The sequence below is a fragment of the Sturnira hondurensis genome, unplaced genomic scaffold, assembly GCF_014824575.4.
Source record: "Sturnira hondurensis isolate 20B ecotype Veracruz unplaced genomic scaffold, ASM1482457v3 Scaffold0012012, whole genome shotgun sequence".
In the NCBI taxonomy this organism is placed as follows: Eukaryota; Metazoa; Chordata; class Mammalia; order Chiroptera; family Phyllostomidae; genus Sturnira; species Sturnira hondurensis.
Genome location: NW_028084643.1, coordinates 1,272,844 through 1,298,498, shown reverse-complemented (window position 1 = coordinate 1,298,498; position 25,655 = coordinate 1,272,844). Strand labels below are relative to the sequence as shown.

General features: G+C 37.9%; 1 protein-coding gene across 3 annotated transcripts in view; it reads right to left on the bottom strand.

Annotated features, from left to right (window-relative positions):
- Positions 1–25,655, bottom strand: part of IFT74 (intraflagellar transport 74) — a 104,756-nt gene that overhangs the window by 8,595 nt on the left and 70,506 nt on the right. For all 3 annotated transcript variants that reach the window (XM_037060619.1, XM_037060618.1, XM_037060620.1), the window contains 3 exons: positions 24,480–24,533; positions 22,993–23,090; positions 21,802–21,928 (listed from right to left, as the gene is read on the bottom strand). In XM_037060619.1, coding sequence (XP_036916514.1) covers positions 21,802–21,928; positions 22,993–23,090; positions 24,480–24,533 — 279 coding nt within the window. The remainder of the gene's footprint in view (positions 1–21,801; positions 21,929–22,992; positions 23,091–24,479; positions 24,534–25,655) is intronic.

Genomic DNA, 25,655 nt, shown 5'->3' with positions numbered 1-25,655 from the left:
TATAGTTGATCTTAATATTATAATTATATATGCAGTCAATTCTCATTATTTGTGGTAGTCATAGTCTATAAAGTCACTGAGTTTGCAAATACTAAACTACTGCTCCTAGGTAAAATACAGGGTTAGGTTCCTGGGAGTTTCTGGTCACAATATTTTCAACTGACTAATATATAACCTTGCTTTACGTGTTTGTTTAAACACACTGTGCTTAATATATTTGTTAATTTGTTACCACTGAACTCACTGAAAAAAGCTTATCTCCATTAAGCACATCACATCACAGCCTTCTTGTGCTCAGGAACACTACCCAATGCTTATACAGTATGCTTGGAGGTCATTTTAAATAGCAAAATCACCACAGAAAGCATAAAACTGTGGAAAAAAGTGGCACTATGTATGCCACAAAAGGACTCATTTATAGTATGAGAACTAAAACAAGTTCTTGCCTTATTTCATCTCCAGTTGAAATGCACATATCTGACAACTCAAAGTCTTCTCCAGCCTACACATGTGCGTAAATGACCATGAAAGTGCTGCACGTACTGATTTTGGTATTACAAATTAATTTTAGTGAGTAGGTAAGTTCACAAATACACAATTCATGAATGAGGACTGACTGTGCATATATTCACGTTCTCTGTCTCAATTCTGTTTCTAAAGTATTGAGTGTCTACTATGTGCCAGCTGTTGAAGATACAGAGGAAACCAACAGAGACATTACTGTGCTCAAGGAGCCGTATTCTAGAAGTAGAACCAGGCAGTTAAACAGCATTTATGGTAAACTGGATAACTACAATAGTCCTTCCTTATTCACGGGGAATATATTCTAAGACCCTCAGTGGATGCCTGAAACTGCAGATAATACCAAACCCTATATATGCCATGTTTTCCCCCCAACACATACATACATACCTATGATAAAAGTTTAGTTTTTAAATTAATTTAGAATTTAATCCATAAACAATAACTAACAATAAAATAGAATGATTATAAAAGTCAAATAAGGGTTACTTGAACATGAGCACTGAAATACCGAGACAGTTAGTCTGATAACAGAAAAGGCTAATAAATGATTAAGAGGCAGGTAGCATACCCAGTGTGGCTATGCTGGACCAAGGGATGATTCACATCCTAGGTTGGACGAAGAAGAATGGTGCAATATTTCATCACGCTACTCAAAAACACCTGTAGTTTAAAATTTATGAATTTTTTATTTCTGAAATTTCATATTTAATATTTTGGACTACAGATGGCCATGGTTAATTAGAACGACAGAAAGCAAAACTACAGATAAGGAAGGATTACTGTAAAGAGTAATGTAGCCCTGGCCAGGTGGCTCAGTTGGTTGGAGCACTGCCCTGTACACCAAAAGGTTGCAGGTTTGAGCCCTGGTCAGGGGACATACCTAAGATTACGGGTTCAAGCCCCAGTCTAGGTGCATGCAGGAGGCAAATGATCAGTGTTTCTCCATCTCCCTTCCTCTCTAAAATGAATAAACATACTCTTGGGTGAGGATTAAAAAAAAAAGTATACAGGGTGCCAGAAAAGCATGGTCAAAAGGGCTCTCCAAAACCATGCTTTTTTAACTGAGGCTTTAAGGACTGGAAGTCATTGAAACAAAAGAGAAAGTAAAAGTGTTCCGGAGAAAACAATCAACACGTGAAAAGTCTAGAGGTAAGAAAGCATGGTACCTTTTAGCAAATAAGAGAAGTCCTGTATGACTAAAACTCATAGTTCAAAGTGGATGGTGGTAGGACATAAAACTGAAAAATTAGAAGGATTTTGGTTCAAGAAGGGCTTTTAAAGTTAAGATTGGGCACTGGGACTTCATCCTATGAGCTAAGGCAAGTCATCAATGAGTTTTAAATCAGAATATGGCAAAATTAAATTTTTGAAAGTTCACACTGCTTACAATGTAGATAATTAATTAGATTAGCAGAACTATGTGCAGGATAAGCAGTTAAAAGCTTATTCAATGATCTAGGCAAGAAATCTTATATTGGTGTAGTTAATTTATAAATTTTTAAAAAGATTTTATTTATTTATCTTTAGAGGGGAAGGGAAGGAGAGAAGGAGAGAAATATCAATGTATGGTTGCCTCTCATGAGTCCCCTGCTGGGAACTGGCCTGCAACCCAGGCATGTGCCCTGGCTGGGAATCGAACCGGGATCTTGTGGTTCGCAGGCCTGTGCTCAATCCACTGAGCTACACCAGCAAGGGCTTAATTTATAAATTTTTAATAAATAATTTTTATTAAATACTTCCTATGTGTCAAAAATCTAGGCCTAGGGAAACATCAATGAATAAAGCATAGGAATATACTTACGAAATATACAGTTATGTCAGATGGAAAGAAATGAGAAAATAATGGAGTAGAGATCTTGAGGAATTCAAGACAAATTAGGGATTTGGGATTAATGAAAACAATTGACTGGACACAGTGCTTGATCAAGGAATCAATACAGAATTCTATTCCAACTTGAGTAAACGTGTGGATAGTGAGGTAGACAGAAAGAGATACAAATTTTTGTTTGGGGAAGGGAGATGATGGGTTGAAGTCAATTTAAGGTTGAGTTTGGAATACCTCAGAAACATCCAGATAGAGATAAGATATCCATGTATGGGCCTGTGAAGTCTGAAGATACAGATTTTAAAATAATCAGCATAGACATGACCTGAAGCTACGTAAATGGCTGAAATTATTGAGAGAAAATGATTCATTACCAGAAATTATATGAATAAATTGACATGAAGGATCCTATAAAAAGAATAAAAAATGACTGAAGAAAGAGGAAAATCGGAAACCTTGAGGAAAAACATTTCAAGAATAAAGAAGTGGTTTCTAGTGTAGAATATTTCTTTAAAAAAGACTGCAAAGCATATGTGGGATTTACCAAACAGGAGGACCATGATATATCTGTTGAGAACTGATTTCTTACAAAAAAAAACAGGATCAAAAATGAGAGGAAGCTTTTAAAAAATCTGGCTGTGAAACCTTTGAAAGGGAATGAGGATAGCTAGGCAGAGAGTATTCAGAAAAGGTTTTTTCTTTTTTTTCCAAGATGGGATAAAATATAGAAAACAGACTTGAAAGATAAATACTAATTCTAATAGTAATAAACTCTTAATAATGGGATTATATTTTTAATTTTTCTTATTTATGATTTTCTATATCTCCCAAATCCTCCATAATATAAGCTGTATTTACAATGGGAAAAATATTTTAAAAAATACTGCATTCTAATAGAATTATATGACACCTTCTATATTCCTAAATCTTAACTTTGTGATTCTGACTTTTTAAAAAGATTTTTAAATTTTATTTTTAGAGAGAGGGGGAGGGAGAAAGAAAGGAAAACATCAATGTGTGGTTGCCTCTCACACACCCACTACTGGAGACCTGGTAAGCAACCCAGGCATGTGCCCTAACTGGGAATCAAACGGGAGACCCTTTGGTTCACAGGCCTGTACTCAATCCACTCAGCCACACTAGCCAGGGTTGATCCTGACTTTCAACATCCCTTATGACAGGGAGATAAAGGTAAAAGAGAACCAGTATTACTGATTACCTAAAATGTGCCTGGCTTTATATGCTATCTCATTTCTTTTCATCTTAATAGCCCTAGGGGGTAAATATTTTAGAGTAAAATGCAAAGTTAAAATTAATTTTTAATGAAAAAATTTAACCTTATAGAGAAATGTTTGTTCATCATATGTATTTCTCTGGCTCCTCTCATTGTTTTCTCTTTATTGTTGCATTTCAGCAGTTTGACTATGATGTGCTTAGGTGAGGAATTTTATTTTTTTATCCAGATGAAAATCCTGTATTTTTAAATTTTATTGATTATGCTAATTGTAGTTGTCCCATTTTCCCCACTTTATACCCTTCTTACCCTCATTACCCCCCCTCCCTTAGTTCATGTCCATGGGTCATACATAGAAGTTCTTTGGCTTCTCCATTTCCTATACTATTTTTAACCTCTCCCTGTCTATTTTCTACCTACCATTTATGCTTCTTATTCCCTGTACCTTTTCCCCCATTCTCTTTCTACCCCACCCCACTGATAACCCTTCATATGATCTCCATTTATGTAATTCTGTTGGTGTTCTAGTTGTTTGCTTAATTTGTTTTCCTTTTTGTTATTTTTTTAGATTGTTGTTAATAGTTGTGAGTTTGTTGTCATTTTATGGTTCATATTTTTGATCTTCTTATGTTTCTTAGCTAAGTCCCTTTAACATTTCCTATAATAAGGCCTTGGTGATGATGAAATCCTTTAACTTGACCTTATCTGGGAAGCACTTATCTGCCCTTCCATTCTAAATGAGAGCTTTGCTGGATAGAGCAATCTTGGATGTAGGTCCTTGCCTTCCATAACTTCAAATACTTCTAGCCCCTTCTTGCCTCTAAGGTTTCTTTTGAGAAAACAGATGACTGTCTGATGGGAACTCCTTTGTAGGTGACTGACTGTCCCCTTATCTCTTGCTACTTCTAGGATTCTCTCCTTCATTTTAATCTTGGGTAGTGTAATTATGATTTGCCTTGGTGTGTTCCTTCTTGGGTCAACTTCTTTGGGACTCTCTGAGCTTCTGGATTTCCTAGAAGTCTATTTCCTTTGCCAGATGAGGGAAGATCTCCTTCATTATTTTTTCAAATAAGTTTTCAATTCCTTGCTCTTCCTCTGCTCCTTCTGGCAGCCCTAAGATTTGGATGTTGGAACATTTAAAGATGTCCTGGAGGTTCCTAAGCCTCTCCTCATTCTTTTGAGTTCTTATTTTCTTTATTCTGTTCTGGTTGTATGTTTACTTCTTCCATCTGCTCCAAATTATTCATTTAAGTCCTGGTTTCCTCCCTGTCACTGTTGGTTCTCTGTACATTTTCTTTTATTTCACTTTTCACAGCCTTCACTTTTTCTTCTATGTTGCGACCATACTCAACCAATTTTGTGAGCACCTTTTTTTTTAAAGATTTTATTTATTTATTTATCTTTAGAGGGGACGGAGAGAGAGAAATATCAATGTATGGTTGCCTTTTGTGCATGCCCTGCTGGTAGTTAGCCTGCAAGGAACCGGCCTGCAACCCAGGCATGTGCCCTGACTGGGAATCGAACCGTGATCGTCTGGTTCGCAGGCCTAGGCTCAATCCACTGAGCTACGCCAGCCAGGGCCAATTTTGTGAGCATCTTGATTACCAGTATTTTGAACTGTGGATCTGATATGTTGGCTATCTCTTTGCTGCTTAGTTGTATTTTTTCTGTAGCATTGATCTGTTCTTTCATTTGGGCCATTTTTTTTTCCCTCGGCAGGCCTGCTACGTAGTAAGGGGTGGAGCCTTAGGTATAGGCCCAGATGGGGCAACTCACATCACTGCGTTGAGATGCTGTGTGGGAATGGGGCCAGAGATGGAACAATGCCACGTGTTCAGCTCTCTGCAGGTTTCCAGTCACTTACACCACTATCCACAAGCAAATTGGACCCTTCTGGTGCTGATTTCCAGGTGGGTGGGTCTATGTACATTCTAGAACCCTGTGGGTCTCTCCAACAGACTCTTCTGAGAGACTGGAAATTTCTCCTGCTGCCTCAACCCCCACAGATTTTTTTCAGTCAGAAGTTTTGAGGCTTTATTTCCCTGCACTGGAACTGTGGGTTGCGAAGTCTGTCTCGATCCCCAGTTGTTCCTCCTGGTTTATCATCATGCAAATGTGGGACTGCCTGTTCTGGCAGCTGCCACCTTACCCAGTCCACCAACGGCTGCCTTGCCTAGCCCAGTCCTCCAGCTGCCACCCTGCTGCGAGTCCACTCCACCCACTGTGCCTCTCCCAATGGTCTGTAGGAAAGTTTCCTTTTGAACTCCTTGGTTGTCAAACTTCCATACAGTTTGACTTTCTGTCAGTTCTGGTTCGTTTTTGTTTTTAAATTTGTTGTTGTCCTTCTTTTGGTTGGGTGAGAAGGCACAGTGTATCTACCTACACCTCTATCTTGGCCGAAAGTCCTAGGTGAGGAATTTTTATATTAATCCTGTTTGGAGTTCAATGAAATTTTTAGATCTATAAAGTTAAGTTTTTCATCAATTTAAGAAAATTTTAGCCACTCTTTATTCAACTATCTTTTCTCACCTATTCTGTCTTTCCTCTCTGACTGGGAATCCTAATACATGTATGTCAGATTCCATGAAATCTTGTCCTATAGGTCATTTAGGCTCTGTTCATTTTTATTTCATTCTCAGATTGGATAATTTCTATTGACTTATCTTCAACTTCACCAATTCTTTTTTCTGTTGTCTTTCAGCTTCTATTAAGGTCATTCAATAATTTGTTTTTTTTTTCCATTTTACTTAAATCTACAACTTCAGAATTTTCACTTGGTTCTTTTTTTAAATTTTCATTTCTCTATTCATTTATTATTTTCCTTTAGGTCCTTAAATATAGTTATAAACTTTCAAAGTACTTGTCTTTTAATTTCAATGTCAGGATTATCTCAGGTTCAGTGTATGGTGACTGCTTTTCCTTTGACTCATATTTTCTATTTCTTCACATATCTAGTACATAGTATAATGGTCATTTTCTTTTTTTCATTTTTTGTTATTCTACTTCAGTTGGTCCAATTTTCCCCCCTTTTCCCTTCTCTGCCTAATCCACCTCTGCTCCCACAGTCGACCCCCACACTGCTGTCCATGGGTCATTCATACATTTTCCTTGACTAGTTCTTTCACCTCTTTTCCACCATTATACCCCTCCTCCCTCCCCTCTGGTCACTGCCAGTCTATTCCATATTTCTATGCCCCTGGTTCTATTTTGCTTGTTTGCTTGTTTTGTACATTAGATTCCTCTTATAGGTGAGATCATATGGTATTTGTCTTTTCACCAACTAGCTTATTTCACTTAGCCAAGGAACATGACATTAAGTAGCAAATTAAAATAAGGAGAGTGAAATATTCTCCAGTTCCATCCACGCTGTCACAAAAAGTAGGAGTTCCCTCTTTCTTTCTGCTGTGTAGCATTCCATTGTATACATGTTTCAGTTTTTTGACCCACTCATTTACTGATGGGCAACTAGGCTGTTTTCAGCACTTGGCTATTGTAAATAGTGCTGCTATAAACACTGAGGTGCACAGGTTCTTATGAATTGGTGATTTGGGATTCTTAGGGTATAATCCCAGCAGTGGAACTGCTGGGTCAAAAGGCAGTTCCATTTTTATTTTTCTGAGGAAATTCCATACTGTTTTCCATGGTGGCTGCACCAGTCAGCATTCCCACCAACAGTGAGCCAGGGTTCCCTTTTCTCCACATCCTTGCCAGACCTTGTTTGTTGATTTATTAATATGGTCATTCTGACAGATGTGAGGTGATACCTCATTGTAATTTTAATTTGCATTTTGTTAGCAACAAAATTTGTTTTATGTTGGTATAACTAAACTTGAACATTTTTTGTCCCTTGGAGTGTCTTAAGCCTCACCCATATTAACATGTTATTAAAAACATATAAACTTTATGGAATTAACTGTTGTTGAGAGGGTTTTGTTTAGTTGGTTTCCTATCTCTCAGGTTAAAAATAGTTGGGGTGACACTGCTTAATAGGATCATACAGGTTTCAAGTGTACACACCCATGATATAAGATCTCTATCAATGAATTTAATACATTAAAAAAACTTTTTTAAGAAAGAGTCCTGGCTGGTGAGGCTCAGTGGACTGAGCACTGACCTGCTAACCAAAAGGTTGCTGGTTTGATTTCTGGTCAAGGCACATGCCTGGGTTGTGGGCCAGGTACCTGGTTGGGAGTGCACTAGAGGCAACTGATCAATGTTTCTCTTCTTTTCTTTCTCCATCCCCTTCCTTCTCTCTAAGAATAAATAAAATCTTTTAAAAATTTTAAAAAGAAAATAGTTAAGAAGAGAATTAAAGTGCTAAGCAAGTCAACTTGGTTTATAGTTTTGATGCTCTAAGTAAGAAATAGACTTAGCTTGTATAAAGTGACTGGTGAAAACAGTTATATAAATCTGACAAGTTTAATTTTAAGATAAAGGAAATACATTTAGGAGCTACAGACACTGCTTTTATTACCAAAAGGGAGAAAATCGTTGGTTGGTACAGGGTAAAGTTTATCTTCCTTTCACAGCAGGTTCTGATGAAAAGCTAAAATCTTCTCCCAGGGAAGAGACAGGAAGAGGATGCAGACCAGTTCCTTCTGATAGGCTCTGAAGCTGCAAAGTTTACTGAGCAGTGTGTACACAGTAGCAAAACCTCAGAAGGAACCACTTTGACCTGGGGAAATGTTTCTCAAATATTCTGCCATCAGCGTGTTTGTTTATTCCCTGGAGTTTCCTTTCCAGAAATATAAATAAAAACTATTGCTGACAGGTTCCTTGACTTTTTATTCATGTAATACACCAGTGCTTCTCAAACTTTAAAAAAAATTATTGAACTTATTGGAGTGACATTGGTTAATAAAATTATATATTTCAAGTGTCTAATTCTATACTACATTATTTGTATATTGTACTGCGTGTTCACCTTCTATTCCTATCCAAAGTCAAGTCTCTTCCTATCACCATTTATGCCCCCTACACTCTCTTCTATCTCCTCCCACCTCCCTTTCCTTCTGGTAATGACCATACTGTTGCCTGTGTCTATGAGTTGTGTTTATTTTCTTTTGCTCAATCCCTTTACCTTTTTTACTCAGCCCTCCAACCACCCTCCCCTGTGACAGCTGTCTGTTTTCTGTATCTATGAGTCTGTTTCTATTTTGTTTGTTTATTTTGTTCATTAGATTCCACATGTAAGTGTAATCATACAGTATTTCTTTTTTTTCTGACTGGGTGATTTCACTAATACTCTCTGACGGGTCCATATATGCTGTCACAAAACGTAAAGATTTCCTTCTTTGTTATTGCTGAATAGTATTTTATTGCGTAAATATTCAACAGCATTTTATCTACTCATCTACTAGTAGGCACTTAGGTTGCTTCCAAATCTTGGCTACTGATCAATAACACTGTAAATTGAACACACGGATGCATATATTCTTTCCAATCAGAGTTTCAGGTTTCTTCAGACATATTCTCAGAAGTGGAAATGCTGGGTCATCAGGCAGTTTCATTTTTAAATTTCTGAGAAAAATCCACAGTTTTTCACAGTGGCTGCACCAATCTAAATTCCCACCAGCAGAGCACAAGGGCTCACTTTTCTCTACATCCTCACCAACACATGTTGTTTGTTGATTTATTGATGATAGTTATTTTAATGAATGTGAGGTGACATAGCTCATTGTGGTTTTAATTTGCATTTCTCTGATATTTAGTGATGTTGACTAATTTTTCAAATGTCTATTGGCCATAGGTATGTCCTCTTTGGAGAAGTGTTTATTCAGTTCCTTTCCCCATTTTTTTCATTAGATTGTTTTGGGGGGTGTGTGTGTGTTGAATTTTTAAAATTGTTTATTAATTTTGAATATTAACCCCTTATCAGATATGCCATTGGTGGATATGTTCTTCCATTCAGTGGGCTGACTTTTTACTTTGTTGAATGTTTCCTTTGTTGTGCAAAAGTTTTTAGTATGACATAATCCCATCTGTTTATTTTTTACTTTTGTTTCCCTTGCCTGAGATGATAATTAGAAAACTATTGCTATAAAAAATGTCCAAGATTTTACTGCCTAAGTTATTTTCTAGGAATTTTATGGTTTTTAATCTTACATTTAAATCTTTAGTCCATTTTAAGTTTATTCTTGTGCATGGTTTAAGAAGGTGGTCCATCAAATAAATCACATCAGAAATGAAAGAGAAGTAATCAAAGAAACACAAAAGGATTGTAAGAAACTATTATGACCAACTATATGCCAAAAAATTGTACAACCTGGAAGAAATGGATAAATTCCTAGAAATAAACAATATTCCAAAATTGAATTAAGAAGAATCAGAAAATCCGAATAGACCAATTACAAATAATGAAACCCAAGCACTAATCAAAAAACTCCCAGCAAACAAAAGGAAGCCCTGAATGTATGTTTGGACACTTTGCTGATGGATCCAGACTCAGCCCTGACACCTGAAGCCCTTTTCACAGTGGAACCCAGAAGCATAGGGAGGTCCAGGTGCTTTTCTGGAGGTGAGGCTATCACCCTGATCCCACACAAGCAACCCTATGTCCTGTCCCAGTCTGTGTGTGGAAGGGGGTTTCATGTGGGCAGGGTCTGCCCTAAGCAGGAACAGGCAAAAGAGGGTCCAGAAGCCTGGTGGGCTGGTCTTGTTCATACCCCAGGTCAAGGCTGACTGGGTGGACACGGAGTGTGGGCCACACCCTCTGCTTGAGGTTTATCCCCAGCTCTGGAGGTAAATTTTATTTCCTCTAGATGGAGATCTGTGCAGACACAGGCCTAGGCTGCATTAGAAAGTGGAGTAGAAAGTCCAGTGGCAAAAGCAGTAGCAACTAGGGTCGGACAGGCCTTGAGGCCTCCAAGCTGGCTGCCAGTCACTGTCATTGCAGAACTCAAGTCTATTCTAGATGTCTTCTATAAATGGAATCTTACTGCAATAGGTGTCTCTTTTTTTGTGTCTGCTCACATATTTTTACTTATTTTTTATCTGAAACCTTATTTTTGCTATTGGAAAGGGAAATCCCAGATGGATTAGAGGCCTGATGTAAAACAGAAAGGCCTTTTACTAAGTGTACGTATCATCTCAGGGTAGAGACTATTGTGCTAAGTGTGACCCCAGGGCCAGCAGCCAGTCAGGCTGGCTATTCCTGTGCTCATAACAAAAATGAGAAAAATGCAGAAATCTGAAAACACAAACCACAACCTGGAAAGCACTGCTCACAACCCAAGACCATAGAAGGTTTAACATTCCTGTGGTGCAGAAAACTCAAAAGGTGGTGGTTTCTAAAGCGACAAAGGGCAAACGTGCACTTGCAGTGAGAGGCAGCGCCCACATCTCTACAGGTCAGAGATGCCTGACCTCTCCAGTGAGGACACAACACTGTAAACACTGGGGACAGAGCACTGTTGCCATCAGACTACAGCCTTCTGGTCTGGTGTTGACCAGCCTGGGGACAAAGTGAGGAAGCAGAGGCTCCAGCAGATCCACTGGAGAGAAGGGGGAAAGGCCCTCCTTTGGGAGAGCCATGTGCAGGACCTGTCAAGAGTTCCACAGGTGCACACCTTCTCCTGGCAGTGCTCATCCCGGGAGATTACTCCACAGAAATTCTTGCACAATTTTTCAAAGATGTATTTTTGAGACTACCCATCAGAGCACTGAAAAAATAGTCAGGAATTTAAAAAAACACTAATGTCCATGGAGAGGGGATGGGAACCACCAATCCTGGTCCACATGGACAAGGGAAGCTGGGCAGCCACTAAAATGGGTGCAGAGGTTTCTACGTGCTGACAGATAAAAACCTCAAGGATCCTCTTATATGAGACACATGGACCAACCATGTGCATCCAGGGTGCTACATGTTAGACCACCTATGTGTGATTTCAACAGGTATACACACATATACGAGAATGAGAGTATATGTGTGACAGAGACAGAAAAACAGAATGAGACAAATAGAGCATGAAAGATACCGACTAAGCCACTCATAATGGGCACCTCTGAATTTGCAAATTTTACCTTCTCCTTGAGGTGATGTCTAAATTTTTTACAATGCATGTATGACTTTGATAGTTCTAAAAATATTAAAGTCACATGNGAACCACCAATCCTGGTCCACATGGACAAGGGAAGCTGGGCAGCCACTAACATGGGTGCAGAGGTTTCTACGTGCTGACAGATAAAAACCTCAAGGATCCTCTTATATGAGACACATGGACCAACCATGTGCATCCAGGGTGCTACATGTTGGACCACCTATGTGTGATTTCAACAGGTATACACACATATATGAGAATGAGAGTATATGTGTGACAGAGACAGAAAAACAGAATGAGACAAATAGAGCATGAAAGATACCGACTAAGCCACTCATAATGGGCACCTCTGAATTTGCAAATTTTACCTTCTCCTTGAGGTGATGTCTAAATTTTTTACAATGCATGTATGACTTTGATAGTTCTAAAAATATTAAAGTCACATGTTTAATGTTATTCATTTATCATAAATATGGAAGAAAATATTTAGTTTTTACTTTTAAAGGACTTATAACAAAATAATAAAGGTTTATTACAGTATAACAATGCATTCAAAAGCAATTCAGAATCAAGTAGAGAACAGGTGGTGCTCATCATTCCAGTTCTTTCCCAGTGTACATGTAGTGTTGGCACATGCATGCATGTGTACCTATGTTCCTACACTTATGCACGCATGTGTGGGTGCTTGTGTGTGTGTTCATGTGTGTGTATGTACACTTGTGAGTGTTGGGTGCAGAGGATTCCTGGGTATATGCCCTTCCAGAACCTCATTTCCCTAGGGGAATGGCCCTGATAGTCAGTTCACTACCTCTTTAGCATTTTCTGTGTCTCTATGTCAGAATTTCCAAAGACCCTGCTGTGGAACACAGGCCATTTCTGATTTTTCACTCCCATCATGGTACTGAAGGGAACATCTGCGTCCATACATTTTTATTTATTTAGGACAGGTCTCTAGAAGTGGAGATTCTCAGTCTAAGGAAGCTGTTGGGGGCAGTTCCCTATATCCAATGTCACCCTGTTCACTTTGAGTCTTGTTTAAGAATGAAGGGGTGCAGGGTAATGAGACCTGGGATAGGAAGAGAGGGGGAGAGGATGAAAGTGGAAGAGATGAAGGTATCTGAGAGTGACACACTTGGCTGGAAGGTCCCATCCATCTTGCTTCTGCCCTGCCCCATGTCCCCTCACCCCGAACCTCTAACTCACAAAGCCCCACCTGCTCCATAACTCACTGACCTGAGCAGCCTGGCCCTGCCATTCAGGAAACAAGAGGGTATGGGCCTGCATATTCAGACTTGCTTCCTGTCCCTCCAAGGGCAGAGACCCTTCCTCTCAGTCAGCAAGCAGGTCTAGGGAGGCTCAGCCAGTCACAGGGACCATCTGGTGAACATGCTCTATCCAGGTGAAATTCTCAGTTGCAAGAGCAGGACCCACCTGAGTTTGTTCACCTTACAAGCGGCCTAACAGAGGGTGCCAGAAGGTCAGAGGACCAGGGTCAAGGCTTCAGGACAGGCCACAGCACCCAAACCACAGAGGTCTTCCAGCAGTGATCCCTGCCCTGGCCCTATGCCAGTCCCCAGCCTAACACATTTACCTTCTGTGAGTGAGCTCTGCTCAGTGGGCATGAGGGAGAGCCCTTGTCTCCTTCAAAGTCAGGTTAGGTGGGTCCATTTGGTCTGAGGGTGCCAGGTGAGACCACTGTCAGTGACATAACACCTTGGCCGCCCAGAAATGAGGCCCTCCAAGCAGAGAACATGGGGAAACACCAGGTTCTCTCTGGAGGAAGAGACTGAAGCCTTGATGATAAGGGTGGCAGGAGAGAGGGAAGAGGAGGACATTTTTGTGGAAGTCAGTCTCCTAATCAAATTAAACATAAGCCATAGACTTGAAGAAAGTTTTCAAAGCAAAGATCTGTTAAAAAACTGGTATAAAATCTCTCAATCCTTAACAATAAGAAGACAAACAACCAAGTTAAAAAAATGGGCAGAAACAGATGGAGGGGGATCCACGATGGTGGCAGAGTAAGTGGAAGTGACACTCACTTCCTCTCAGGACCAAATGGGAATGACAACCAGATTACAGACCTATCAACCCAAGTGAAAGGGTAAAGCCAGAGCCATTTGCTATTGTGGCACAATTTGTTGAGCAGGTCTGTGACCTTCATAAACATGACTCCCATTTTACTCTTCTGAGGTTGTCTCCAGGACAGGAAATTACTGGAAAGTAAGAGCAGAACTAATAGCCACAGGAAGAAGATAACATTGGAACAAACTGCAGCCTCATATAATAATGCAGCAATACCAGGCTCTGTAGCCTAGAGACCAGAGCTGGGAAGAGGTATACATATAATATCTGGCTGTGAACATCAGTGGAGATTCTGTTCACCAGGGGGACACTGAGTCTGTTAGAGACACAGGTGCCTTCTTAAAGGGCCAACACACAAAATCTCATTCTCAGTCACTCACCCTGGGATTCAGTGGAGGGAGGGTGAAGCCAAGTAGAGTCCTGTGAGGAGAGACTGGGGTTTGTGTTTCTGGGGAGAGAGCTGAAGGGAAAGCTGCCAGATCCTTTAGCTGAGTTCTTCTCCCAAACTGCAGACATCATCTTTCTTGGGTGGAGTACTCTCCTCCTTACAACATCAGCCTGGGGGAATGCAACAGCCCCACCCTCTGGACTCCCTGCTGTCCCCACTCTGCACAGCTACCACTTTGCTGAGGAGTCAGCTGCCTGGGCTAGGGTGTATAGGTCCAGGGGTGCAGATTCAGGGCCTGTCAGTGACTGAGTTGTGTTGCTCTGGGGTTGGGGGCCACCCCTCCCTCTTTCCCCTAAGCCTGACTGCCACTCCCCCTCACAGAAGATACACTAGCCCCATCCTCCTGACTCCCAGTGGTCCTGCCCTGCTGAGCTCAGGCTCCCAGCAGAATCTATGACAGACTGAGCTGTGTGGCTCTAAGACAGGGGTCCTTTTTCCTTTGCATGCCTGACGAATGGGGCAGAGCTCTCCCTCCACACAGCTAAATCATGGTCTCTTTGGGCCAAATAAACTCTGCTGGCTTCAACCTGAAGATTTCCTGAAATCCCACCCCACCACAAAGGTCTGCAGATACCTGGTGGGTAGCAACTAGACTTGGTACATTCTGGGACTTTTGCTCAGTGACCTCAGACACAGCACTGACACCAAAAATGCATGCATATCAATCAGGTGAACAACATTCTCCCCTATCTGGTGACTCACTGAGACCCTTCATCACGCAACATCATTATCACCAGAGGCTCTTTCAGAGACTGAGTGTGACAGTCAGCCAGCAGGTGGAGGCAGGCAGAGGCAAATCTCAGGGTGCCTTGGGCCTTTTGCTGACCTGCCCCAGGACTTGGCGCTGGTGGAAGCCAGTATTGGTGCACTGCTTGGTGTTTCCCCCCCACACACAGGCATAGCAAAGATAGCCACAAATTACGGACAGCTTTGTAGCTCCAAACAGGTTGCTCAAGGCCAATCACAGGCAGTGTCTGACATTGACCTACACCAAAGTCCCTCCCATGAGGCTCCAGAACCAACACACTCAGTGAACAGCTTCAGGCAACATCAGAACAGGATCAAATTAACTTCACAAGCAGCATATCTAATGGGAGGTCTTGGCATGCACCAGACCCTGCAAAGGTGAATTCTGCTTTTGTGGTTTGCCATAAACAAGAGCTCAAACACCGTGCTCAAGGTCTATCCTCAAAGTCAGCCAGCCTGAGGGTTGAACACACACACAAATCAGCCAATAGCAGTTGAGACTCAATATACAAGGGCTCACATAACCCCACAAGGGTTGCTGGAGCACCCAGATCGGGTGATCAAGGAGATTGCACCACTGGATATCCAGGGTACACCTACTACATTACATAAGGCCATCATACCTAGACTAGAAGACATAGTATAGCTACCTAATATACAAAAATAAGCACAAAGAGGCAGCCAAAATTGGGAGACAAAAAATGTCCCAAATAAAAGAATAGGAGAAATCTCCACAGATAGAACTAAATGAAATGGAGGCAAGCAATTAACTAGATATAAAATTCAAAAAAAATTGTTATAAAGATCCTCAAGGACCTTAGTGATAACTACAAAGAATTTAGTGAAAACTGTAACAGCATGAAAAAAGACATACAACCATAAAAAAGAACTGTTCAGAAAAGAAGAAAATGTATGAAATAAACACTATTTAGAAAAAAAATTAACAGTAGGTTGGAAGAAGCAGAGGAATGTATCAGTGATTTGGAAGACAAAGCAGCAGAAAACATCCATCAGAGCAGCAAAAAGAAAAAAAATATACAAAAATAAGGATCATTTAAGAGACTGTTGGCATATAATGGAACATAACAACATCCACAGTATAGGGGTACCAGAAAGAGAAGAGAGAGAGCAAGGGACTAAGAACTTATTTGAAGAAACAATGACTAAAAGGTCCCTTAACCTTGTGGGTGAAGGAAAAAGAGACACAAGTCTAGATGGCTTAGAGAGTTCCAAAGAAGATGAATCAAAAGAGGCCCAGACCAAGATTCATTATAATGAAAATGGCAATGGTTAAAGACAAAGAGAATCTTAAAAGCAGCATGAGAAAGTGTTAGTTACCTATAAGGGAGCTCCCATAAGACTGTCAAGTGACTTCTCAACAGAAACACTTGGGCCAAAAGGGACTGGCATAAAATATTCAAAGTGATGAAAAGCAAGGACCTACAAACAAGACTGCTCTACCCAGCAAGGCTACGGGTTAAAATGAAGTAAGTAAAGAGCTTCCCAGAAAGTTAAAGGAGTTCATTACCACTCAACCAGTACACAAGAAATATTAAAAGTACTTTTTTAAAAACCAAAAAGATAAAAGACAAACATAGTTATAAAGAATAAAATGGTAACAAACACATATCTATCAATAATCACATTAAATATAAATGGTTAAATGCTCCAATCAAAAGAAACAGGGTAGCAGAGTAAATAAAAACAATAAGACACATATATATGCAGTCTATAAGAGACCCACCTCCAATTGAAAGATACACACAGACTAAAAGTAAAGGGATGGAAAAAGATATTTCATGTAAATGAAAACGAAAAAAAAAGCTAGAGGCAAAATACCTGTATCTCACAAAAACAGACTTTACAACAAAGGCTATAACAGGAGACAAAGAAGGACACTACAGAATAAGTCCAACGAGAAGACTCTTGTAAATATGTATGCATCTAACAAAGGAGCACCTAAATCTGTACAGCAAATCTTGATGAACATAAAGAGAAAGAGATCAACTGTTGGGAACCACTCTGCCTGGTTTTAGGAGTTGTAACCGTCCCCCATGGCTAAGGCTGAGTGAGTGACCTTCGAACTGTGAGCCACTAAGGAGACAGAGCTTATCTCCCTGGCAGGAGCACTGTTTCTGCTTCATCCATCTCTGGCCCCCAATGCTTGGTAGGTTAGTCAATGATGGGCAACAACCCTCAGAGGAGGGGCAACCAAAGCCAGATACAATCACTTGGGAGGCCCTCAAGGAAGGACTCGGGGGGCTGCAGCAAAGAGGGAAGGATGGACCCTTGCCCCCTGGCTATTCTGACATAGCCTGAGTCCCCATTTCCTCTGGGAGAAGCACTTCCTGGCTCTAATCCACTTAAGCCTAAAAACCTATGATTGGGAAGGTGTTGTAGCCCTTTGCTGGCTAGCGGGGGTTCCGGGGTGATTGGGCATAAGAAAGAGTTCCTAAAGTCCTGTGAAGCCTGCTTTGCTAAGAGTGCTTTCATTCATATGATAAGGGTCCAAGCAGGAAATGAGTATGTCTCCCAAAGTTTTTGCAACCCCCTTACCTGACAGACACTGACTCAGACTAAGTCCTCAGATTTCTCTGAAATGTTATCTACTGTTTGATCCTTGCCACCTGACATTGACTGATGAACTTTACCTGTATTCCTGTGTATTATGAATCTAATAAAAGCCATTGAGGAAGGGGTTCTTGGTCTTTCTCCTTTGAGAGATTGACTACCTCTCCTTCCTAAGCAGATCATGTCTTGGTAGTTTTATTTTCATCCGTAGTGGACGGGGAGACTTGTGTGCAAAGTTTCCCCCATAATAAACAGTAATGCAGTTGTGTTATGAAATATTAAGACCACACTGACACCCATAGAAAGATTTCCAGACACAAAACAACAAGGAAACGGTGGCCTTAAATGACACACTATATTCAATGGATCTAATTGACAACTTCATAGCATCTTACCCCAGAGCAGCAGAATATACATTCTTTTCAGTGTACATTGAATATTTTCTAGGATATCACATGTTAGGACACAAAATAAGTCTCAATACATTTAATATTAAAATCATAACAAGCATCAGTTCTGACCATAATGATATGAAACTAAAAATCAATCATAAGGAAAAAAATTGAAAAACACACAAAGACAAGGAGGCTAAATAACATGTTACTGAACAATGAATGGGTTAACAATGAAATCAAGGAAGAAATCAGAAGATAACTGGAAACAAATGAAAATGAGAACACAACAACCCTAAGCATGTGGGACATAGCAAAAGCAGTCCTAAGAAGGAAATCTATTGCATTACTGGACTACCTCAAGAAACAAGCAAAATTTCAAATAAACAACTTAACTTTACACTTAAAAGAACTGAAAAAAAGAACAACAAAGAGCCCAAAGTGAGTAGAAAGAAGGAAATAATAAAGATCAGAGCAGAATTAAATGAAACAGAGCCTAAGAAAATACAAAAGACCAATGAAACCAAGAGCTGGTTCTTTGAAAAAATAAATAAGATTTAACCAGACTCATCAAGAAAAAAAAAGAGGACCTGAATAAATGAAATGAGAAACAAATGAGGAGAAATGACAACTGGCACCAAAGAAACACAAAGGATTGTAAGAAAATATTACAAAGAACTATATGCCAACAAATTGAACAATTTGAAAGAATGGATACATTCACAGAAACACACATTCTTCCAAAACTGGATCAGAAAGAATCAAAGAATCTGGACAGACAGACTACAACTAGTGAAACTGAAGCAATAATAAAAAAAATTCCCAGAAACAAAAGTCCTGGATTGGATGGCTTTACAGGAGAATTTTTCCAAATATTCATGGAACTAACACCTCTCCTTCTCATAGTATTCCAAAAGAATTGAAGAGGAGGGTAGACTTCCAAGCTTATTTTATGAGGCCAGAATTAGACCTAATTCCAAAATCGGATAATTCCAAATCGGACCAAGAAAGAAAATCATAAATTGTACTTTTTTTTTCATGATTGTCCACCTATCCAACTAAGGAGCCTTTTAAAAAAATATTTATTACCCAATTGGCTCCATCTCATAAAATTTTTGGATTAGAGATGTTATTTTTATCTGTTTATGTAAGTGACCCTTTGAAGAGCCACAAAGCATAATATCCAATATATTTTTTCTCTACCCCAAGGAGCAATTTGACCCCTTGGTGGTGATATTGCCCCATTAAGAAACATAGAGTACACAAGGAAAATCAAGTGAGTTCTGATTACAACCTCAAGGAAAAAAAGGCAATTCACAAAAGGGAAATGTAAAATTCATTATTTCTGAAAAGTGAAAAAAAATATTATAAACGTCTGACTGTGATTTCCAGATACAAGGAGTTTCTTATGGAGGATGGTGTAAAGGAAAGAGGAAAAAATGATGTATATGTTTGGTTAAATAAACATAAAACAGAACTGAGTAAATGAAATTAATTGTAGGGGTTAAGAAAATTCCAACCTTAATAAGAAAATTCTCAGTGAGATCTTTATCATAGTAATGAACTAAATTTTTATCTTCATTGAAACCTGTTCTAATTCTTTTTCAACTCTGCATCTCCAGAGAAAATATAATGTCTACTTTTTTAAAAGAAAATATAACACAAATTATAAAATTAGGAAAGAAATACAAAGTCCTGATATCTGAATTCATTCCCTGGTGCTGATATTTACCTTTTTAAAAATGCATGTTTCTCAACAGCCATTTACACAAAGACAGCTTCAAGGAAGCAAAAACTTGAATTAACATTTACCTTAGGTAAATGAAGAACTTAAAATTATGGTTGAAAACTCAAAAAAAGAGATTTCTTAGACAGAGTAATAAAACATAACATTCTTTGGCTTATAAAAAAAAGAAATCAAGAGGTAAAAATATTCAGTCATATATATCCAAAAGAACTGAAAATAGAATCTCAAAGAGATATTTGCACACCCATGTTCAATGCAACATTATTCACAATAGCTGAGAGGTGGAAAAATCTAAAGGTCTACCACCAAATAAATTAGTAAATAAAATGTAGTATGTAATACAATGGAATATTTGCCTTGAAAAAAAGGAAATCCTGTTACAAGATACATGATCCTGAATAACATTATCAAAAGTTAATGAACCATTCCCAAAAAGACAAATATTATATGATTCCTTTTATATAAGATACCTGAAGTTGTCAAACTCACAGAAACAGAAAATATGATGTGGCTAGGGGGTTGTTGTTTATTGGTGTAAGTTTCAGGTTCGTAAAATAAAGTTCTAGAGATCGATCGCACAAAATGTGCATAGAGTTAATACTACAACGATGTATATTTAAAATGGTTAAGATGGTGAATTTTGTTGTTTTAATCATAATTAAAAAATACTAGTCATCAAACCAATAGTAGGTAATAATCAAAATTAGAATTACCTCCTCTAGTTTTTTTGCATATAATTCAGATATACAAATAAAACCATGGTAAATAGGCTCTAAACATATCTGGGCAGATAAAATATACTTAAATGTGTAGAATAATAACAAATGTCCACTTGTATCATCAATTTAAATTCAATTGTACATTAATAGCATTCAGTGTGTATTTATAGGCCCATAATCCCTTAAATAAATCTCCCTAAGGAATTTGTTTTAGAATGCAAAATTCTTCTGATTTTAGAAAAGTAATACAGTGCATGTACTAATTATTATATAACTCCCACAGTAGGGTCTGAGGCAGCATCTTTTCCTCAAGTACATAAACACTGCAGTGAAAACTATGAACAGTCACAGCAGGATAATTAAAGACTATAAATAGCTTCATGTCAGTTCTGGTCAGATTAGCTTTTACTGCCAAGAGCTTTTTAGATGTTGGGATTCCAGGAAAATGAACATTATGGATCTATTATTATAGTTAAAGAATCAGTCACCATTTTTAAGTGTGTAAATATTAATTACATTTCATTCCCCATGATTTCACTAACTGTCAAAGTAATTCCAAGTAGACAAATAAAAACATGACTAATTCAATGTCACCACATGTGTTAGCATAAAGAACACCAATAGTTAAAATCCACTAGTTCAAAAAATGAAATATTCCACACAAGTTTTCACATGAATTTATCCTAGGCTCTTTAAGGTCAATTTCGTATATTGTTTCTAAACTCTCTGCCTGTACTATCCAAATGACAGCCACTAGCCACGAATGGCTTTTGAGCATTTGAATGTGTCTAGTCCAAAGGTAGATGGGCTATGATTTAAAAATCTCATTGATCATTTCATATTGATTATGATAAAATGACCTTATTTTGAATACAGTGGGTTAAATAAAATGTATTATTAAACTTCATCTTTCTCTTTAGTTTTTTAACATGGCTACTAGGAAATTTAACATTATGTATGTGGCTGGCATTACATTTGTCAGACAGTGTTGCTCTGTTCTCATGTTAGTCATTATGGGTGAAACTAATTATATTAAAATATTACCTCCTCTAGGATATCTCTCCTAACTACCCAGACGGGGGTGAATATGAGCCCTATGTATGTATTTCCATGGCTCCTATGCTTCCATCATAGCACTATTTCATTGTATTTTAATTGTTTACTTGTCATTCCACCAGGTTGAAAGTTCCTCAAAAAAAAAGAGACTGGATTTTTTCTTTTTTAACGTAGAAATATTTAAGTTCTCGCATAGGCATGGAGGAAGACTACTACCCAATGAAATACTATTAAGTTGATGTGAAAAGTTAGACAAAATTCTGAGACTATAAATGACTGGAACAATAGGCACTCATAAATTATATCCTCAGTCTTTCAAAAAAATTCAAGGAGAATAACATTAGTAAATGTTAAAAGTTCCATGCTATTACAGAAAAAAAAGAGAGAGATTTTTAAAACCTAGGTTGTTTTCTCACCTGAAGTCAAATTCCTAGCTGTACTTTGTGATTTCTGCATTTCAGTAGATTTAAAATTGAGATCATCCTGCATTATCTTCAGCTCTTGACTGGTGATAGAGGATACCTGTTTCATACGATTTATATTCTGTATTTGCAGAAAAATAAAAATGAAAAAATTCCACCAATTTAATTCTTCAATAAACCTCTTAGAAAAAACTGCTAAAGGACTGAATGTTTTGACTGGGTAGTTTTCAAAATACATCACTTATTACATACATTTTATAGAAGAATACAGTGACATTTAAATCAGGTTTTCTCAGTAAGGACAGGCTAAGTTAAAATTCAAACTTTGTTTTACATTTGCTTTATTTAAGTGCACGAAAATGCAACAACACTATTTTAAGAACTGATCTGAATCTTACAACACTAAGAATATTGAAAAGAAACCAAGCATTTTTCTTCCCACGGTACTACACACTAGAGACCACTCAATAAGCATGTTTTGCTGAGTCAAGATACTCATTATACATCTCATTCTCTTGTAGATTCTTATAAGAAAAGAATTCCTTCTATTTACAATACAAATTACAGTGTAAAAATATATTAACATATATATTAACATTTTCCAACATAATGTATCTGGATTTTACATTTTATCTGTGCCAATGCTATTTCTAAAAGTTCCAATAGATTAATAATGGAAGAGAATCTTAGTAATTACTCTGAATTAGTCCCTCATTTACTGCTGATTATTGGTATCAAATGCATATATATAATACTGAAATATGTCATTTTCCCCTATTATTCAACTAGTTAGCTAAATTTTGCTAGAAAGACAAAAATTAATAGCTAGCTTAAGGAAATAAAATAATAATTGAGGGAATTTAAAGGAAAGAGATCATTTATTTACTTATTTAGTACTTAAAGATTTTATTTATTTATTTATAGAGAGAGGTAAAGGGCGGGAAAAGGCAGGAAGAGAAACACCAAGGTGAGAGAGAAACCTGCACCTTGGGCGCGTGTCCTGACTGCAAATCAAACCGGCAACCTTTGACTTTGTGAGACTCTGCCCAACCAACTAAGCCACGACTGGTCAGGGCTAAAGGAAATGGTTTAAAAGTAATAGTAAACCACTGCATTTTTTTTTGGTTGGAAAAGATAATCACAGTAAAAACAACAAGGACCCCAGGACAGGTGGATGGTACTTACCCGACTACTATGCTCCAAAAGCGCAACAATGCTGGCTTCTATCTGTGCCTTCCGTTCCAGTTCCTGGCTTTTAGTTTCCTCAAAAGTCTCAATAAAAGCTGGCGATTGAGAAATAATGATGAAAGAATACTATTGACATACTTAACACCATATAGATTCTGATTTGTAGGCCTTAAGAGTACATTTTAGAAAAGTAAATTTATAAAATATTTATAAATATTTTTTAAAACCAAAGGTACCCAATAAGAACATTTCTGCATACTTCCAAACTTTGTTTTATTTTCTATTTCTTAAGGATTTTATTTCTTTATTAGTGAGAGGGGAAAGGAGGGAGAAAGAGAGGGACAGAAATATTGATGTGTGAGAGAAACACTGATCAGCTGCCTCTGGCACATCCCCACATGGGGCCCTGGCCACCAACCCAGGCGTGTGCCCTGACCAGGAATCAAACTGGTGACCTCTTTTGGTTTGCAGGCCAGCACTCAATCCACTGAGCCACACCATCCAGGGCTACATACTTTTAAACTCTTATAAGCTTAATTTTATGACCTTATATGATACAAGTAAACTAAACATTTATATAAGCTCAGAAGATAAAAAGGAGATAAAAAAATTTCTGTGTTTACATAGAATCTATTTGATATACGTACAATTAACATCTATTATAAGCCATTAACTTCACTTTTGAAAATAGTATTAATTACCTACATTATCTGAAAATGTGTATTTTACTTAGAATGCTGCATTAATCTTGTCTAAAACAATTTAATAACTTTTTCAGATTATAAATATTCTATGAAATCCTTTTTTCTTGTCTAATATAGAACCAATACACAATTTGCTCTTATTTACATTCTTAAAGTATTTCTATGGAGCTTCCAAAAAAATACAAACTTAAAAAGTATTTTATGGTTAGCATAAAACAATGAATTTTGATATAGTTTTTGGTACTTACTGAGATTTTAAAGGAAAATCAGAATATTGTTAAATCAGAGTTGGCAATTATTGTTTTATAGCATGCTTCTCTGAAAGTAACTATTGACATCAGCCTTAGGGAATCTAAGCTACAACCATAAGCTACTAAATTTTAGTTAGTGACAGAACCAAGTAACAATAAATAATTAAGTAAATATTGTAAAAGCTACAAAAAAGGTGAAAGATATTAAAGGCAAACAGTGAAACAGGTAAAAGAGAATATTCAATGTTCAATCAGTAAGTGGTCTATACAGATTCTCTATGCAGATTATAAGTATAAGATTTAAAATTTATTCCTAACGTATACTCACATACACACACCTCTTCAGAACTCTTTACCTACCCCCTAACTACACTAGATCTTTAGTAATCCTTCAAGGCAAACGCTTTGAATGTCCACACTTCTGCATTTATTAGCCATGTTACCCTCCCCAAATGAGACCTCTGATTTGGCATAAGTGAACAGCTGCCTGAAAATACAGTATTTTCATATCTATAAGACTAACACTTACTGTCCATATTTTCCTCCCTTTTTTTTAGCTCCTTGTACTTCTGATTCATTTCACCTGTAAGAGATACAAAATATAACAATTTCAAAAACTCCAGATACAGCACTCTAAATTAGAAATAAATCTTAGGTGCTCCATATGTCAGTCATATTCATTAGTCATTGAATATTCAATATTTTCAATGAGGTGTAATTCTTGTACACTGAATGACAGAACCTTTTAAAACAGCTATATTTGTATGTTTGGAAAAAAGGAATCTTCTGACTGGAAAAGACCTAAAAGCTTCCCAGTGGTTCTTTATATTTGTTCCAACTCAGAGCTCGTCGACTTACACAAGAACACCACAGGTGATGGGAAACGGAAGCTCCGAAGAAAGTTCATTCCAACTTTGGACAGCTCACATTGACAGGCAAGACAGCAAGCTGACTTTACCTACAGAGCTTGAAGTTTAGATATTTAACAAGTAATTAAAATTAAAATGTACTAAGTGCTATCATGAAAAATAAAGGTTACTATATACAGAAGTACACAGCAAAGAAAATTAATTTAGTTGAAGGGTTCCAGGAAATTTTCTCTAAAGTACTATTTAGCTCCATTATAAAGAATAAATGCATGAGTTACCTGGTTGAAATACAGAAGATTAATTTCAAAGTTAAAGCATTTGAAGGTGAGGATGAATATGCTAGACCAAAAACTGAAAGTGTGGGATGGCTGAGGCAGAGAATGTAAGTGAAAAAATGGCACAAAGATAAGCTAGGTTATACAAAAGTCTGGACTTCCTTCTACGGACAATGGTAAAATTACTGAAGAATTTTAAGCAGGGGAAAAATGGTCAGCTTGCACTCCTGAAAAACATTTCTCGTCTGAAGAATCAAAGAGTAGTAAGATGGAGATAATAAGACTAGTTAGGAGACTGTCACAGTAATCTGGGTAAAAGATGAACGTTGCCTGGAGTAGAATGGTAGCAAATTAGGATGTAAGGCTGTGAATATTTGTTTGAGACATTTAAGAGCCAGAGTGAATGGATTTTAGTGAGGTTAGACAGGGAGAAGTCAAATATGACTCTCAGGTTTCTACTTGAGTAACTGAGGACATGGTGGTGTTTTTAACTAAAAAGAGAAGCAAGCTGAAGAAAAAGCTGTATACAGCCAGCCATTTTGGACATGTTTCATTTTATAT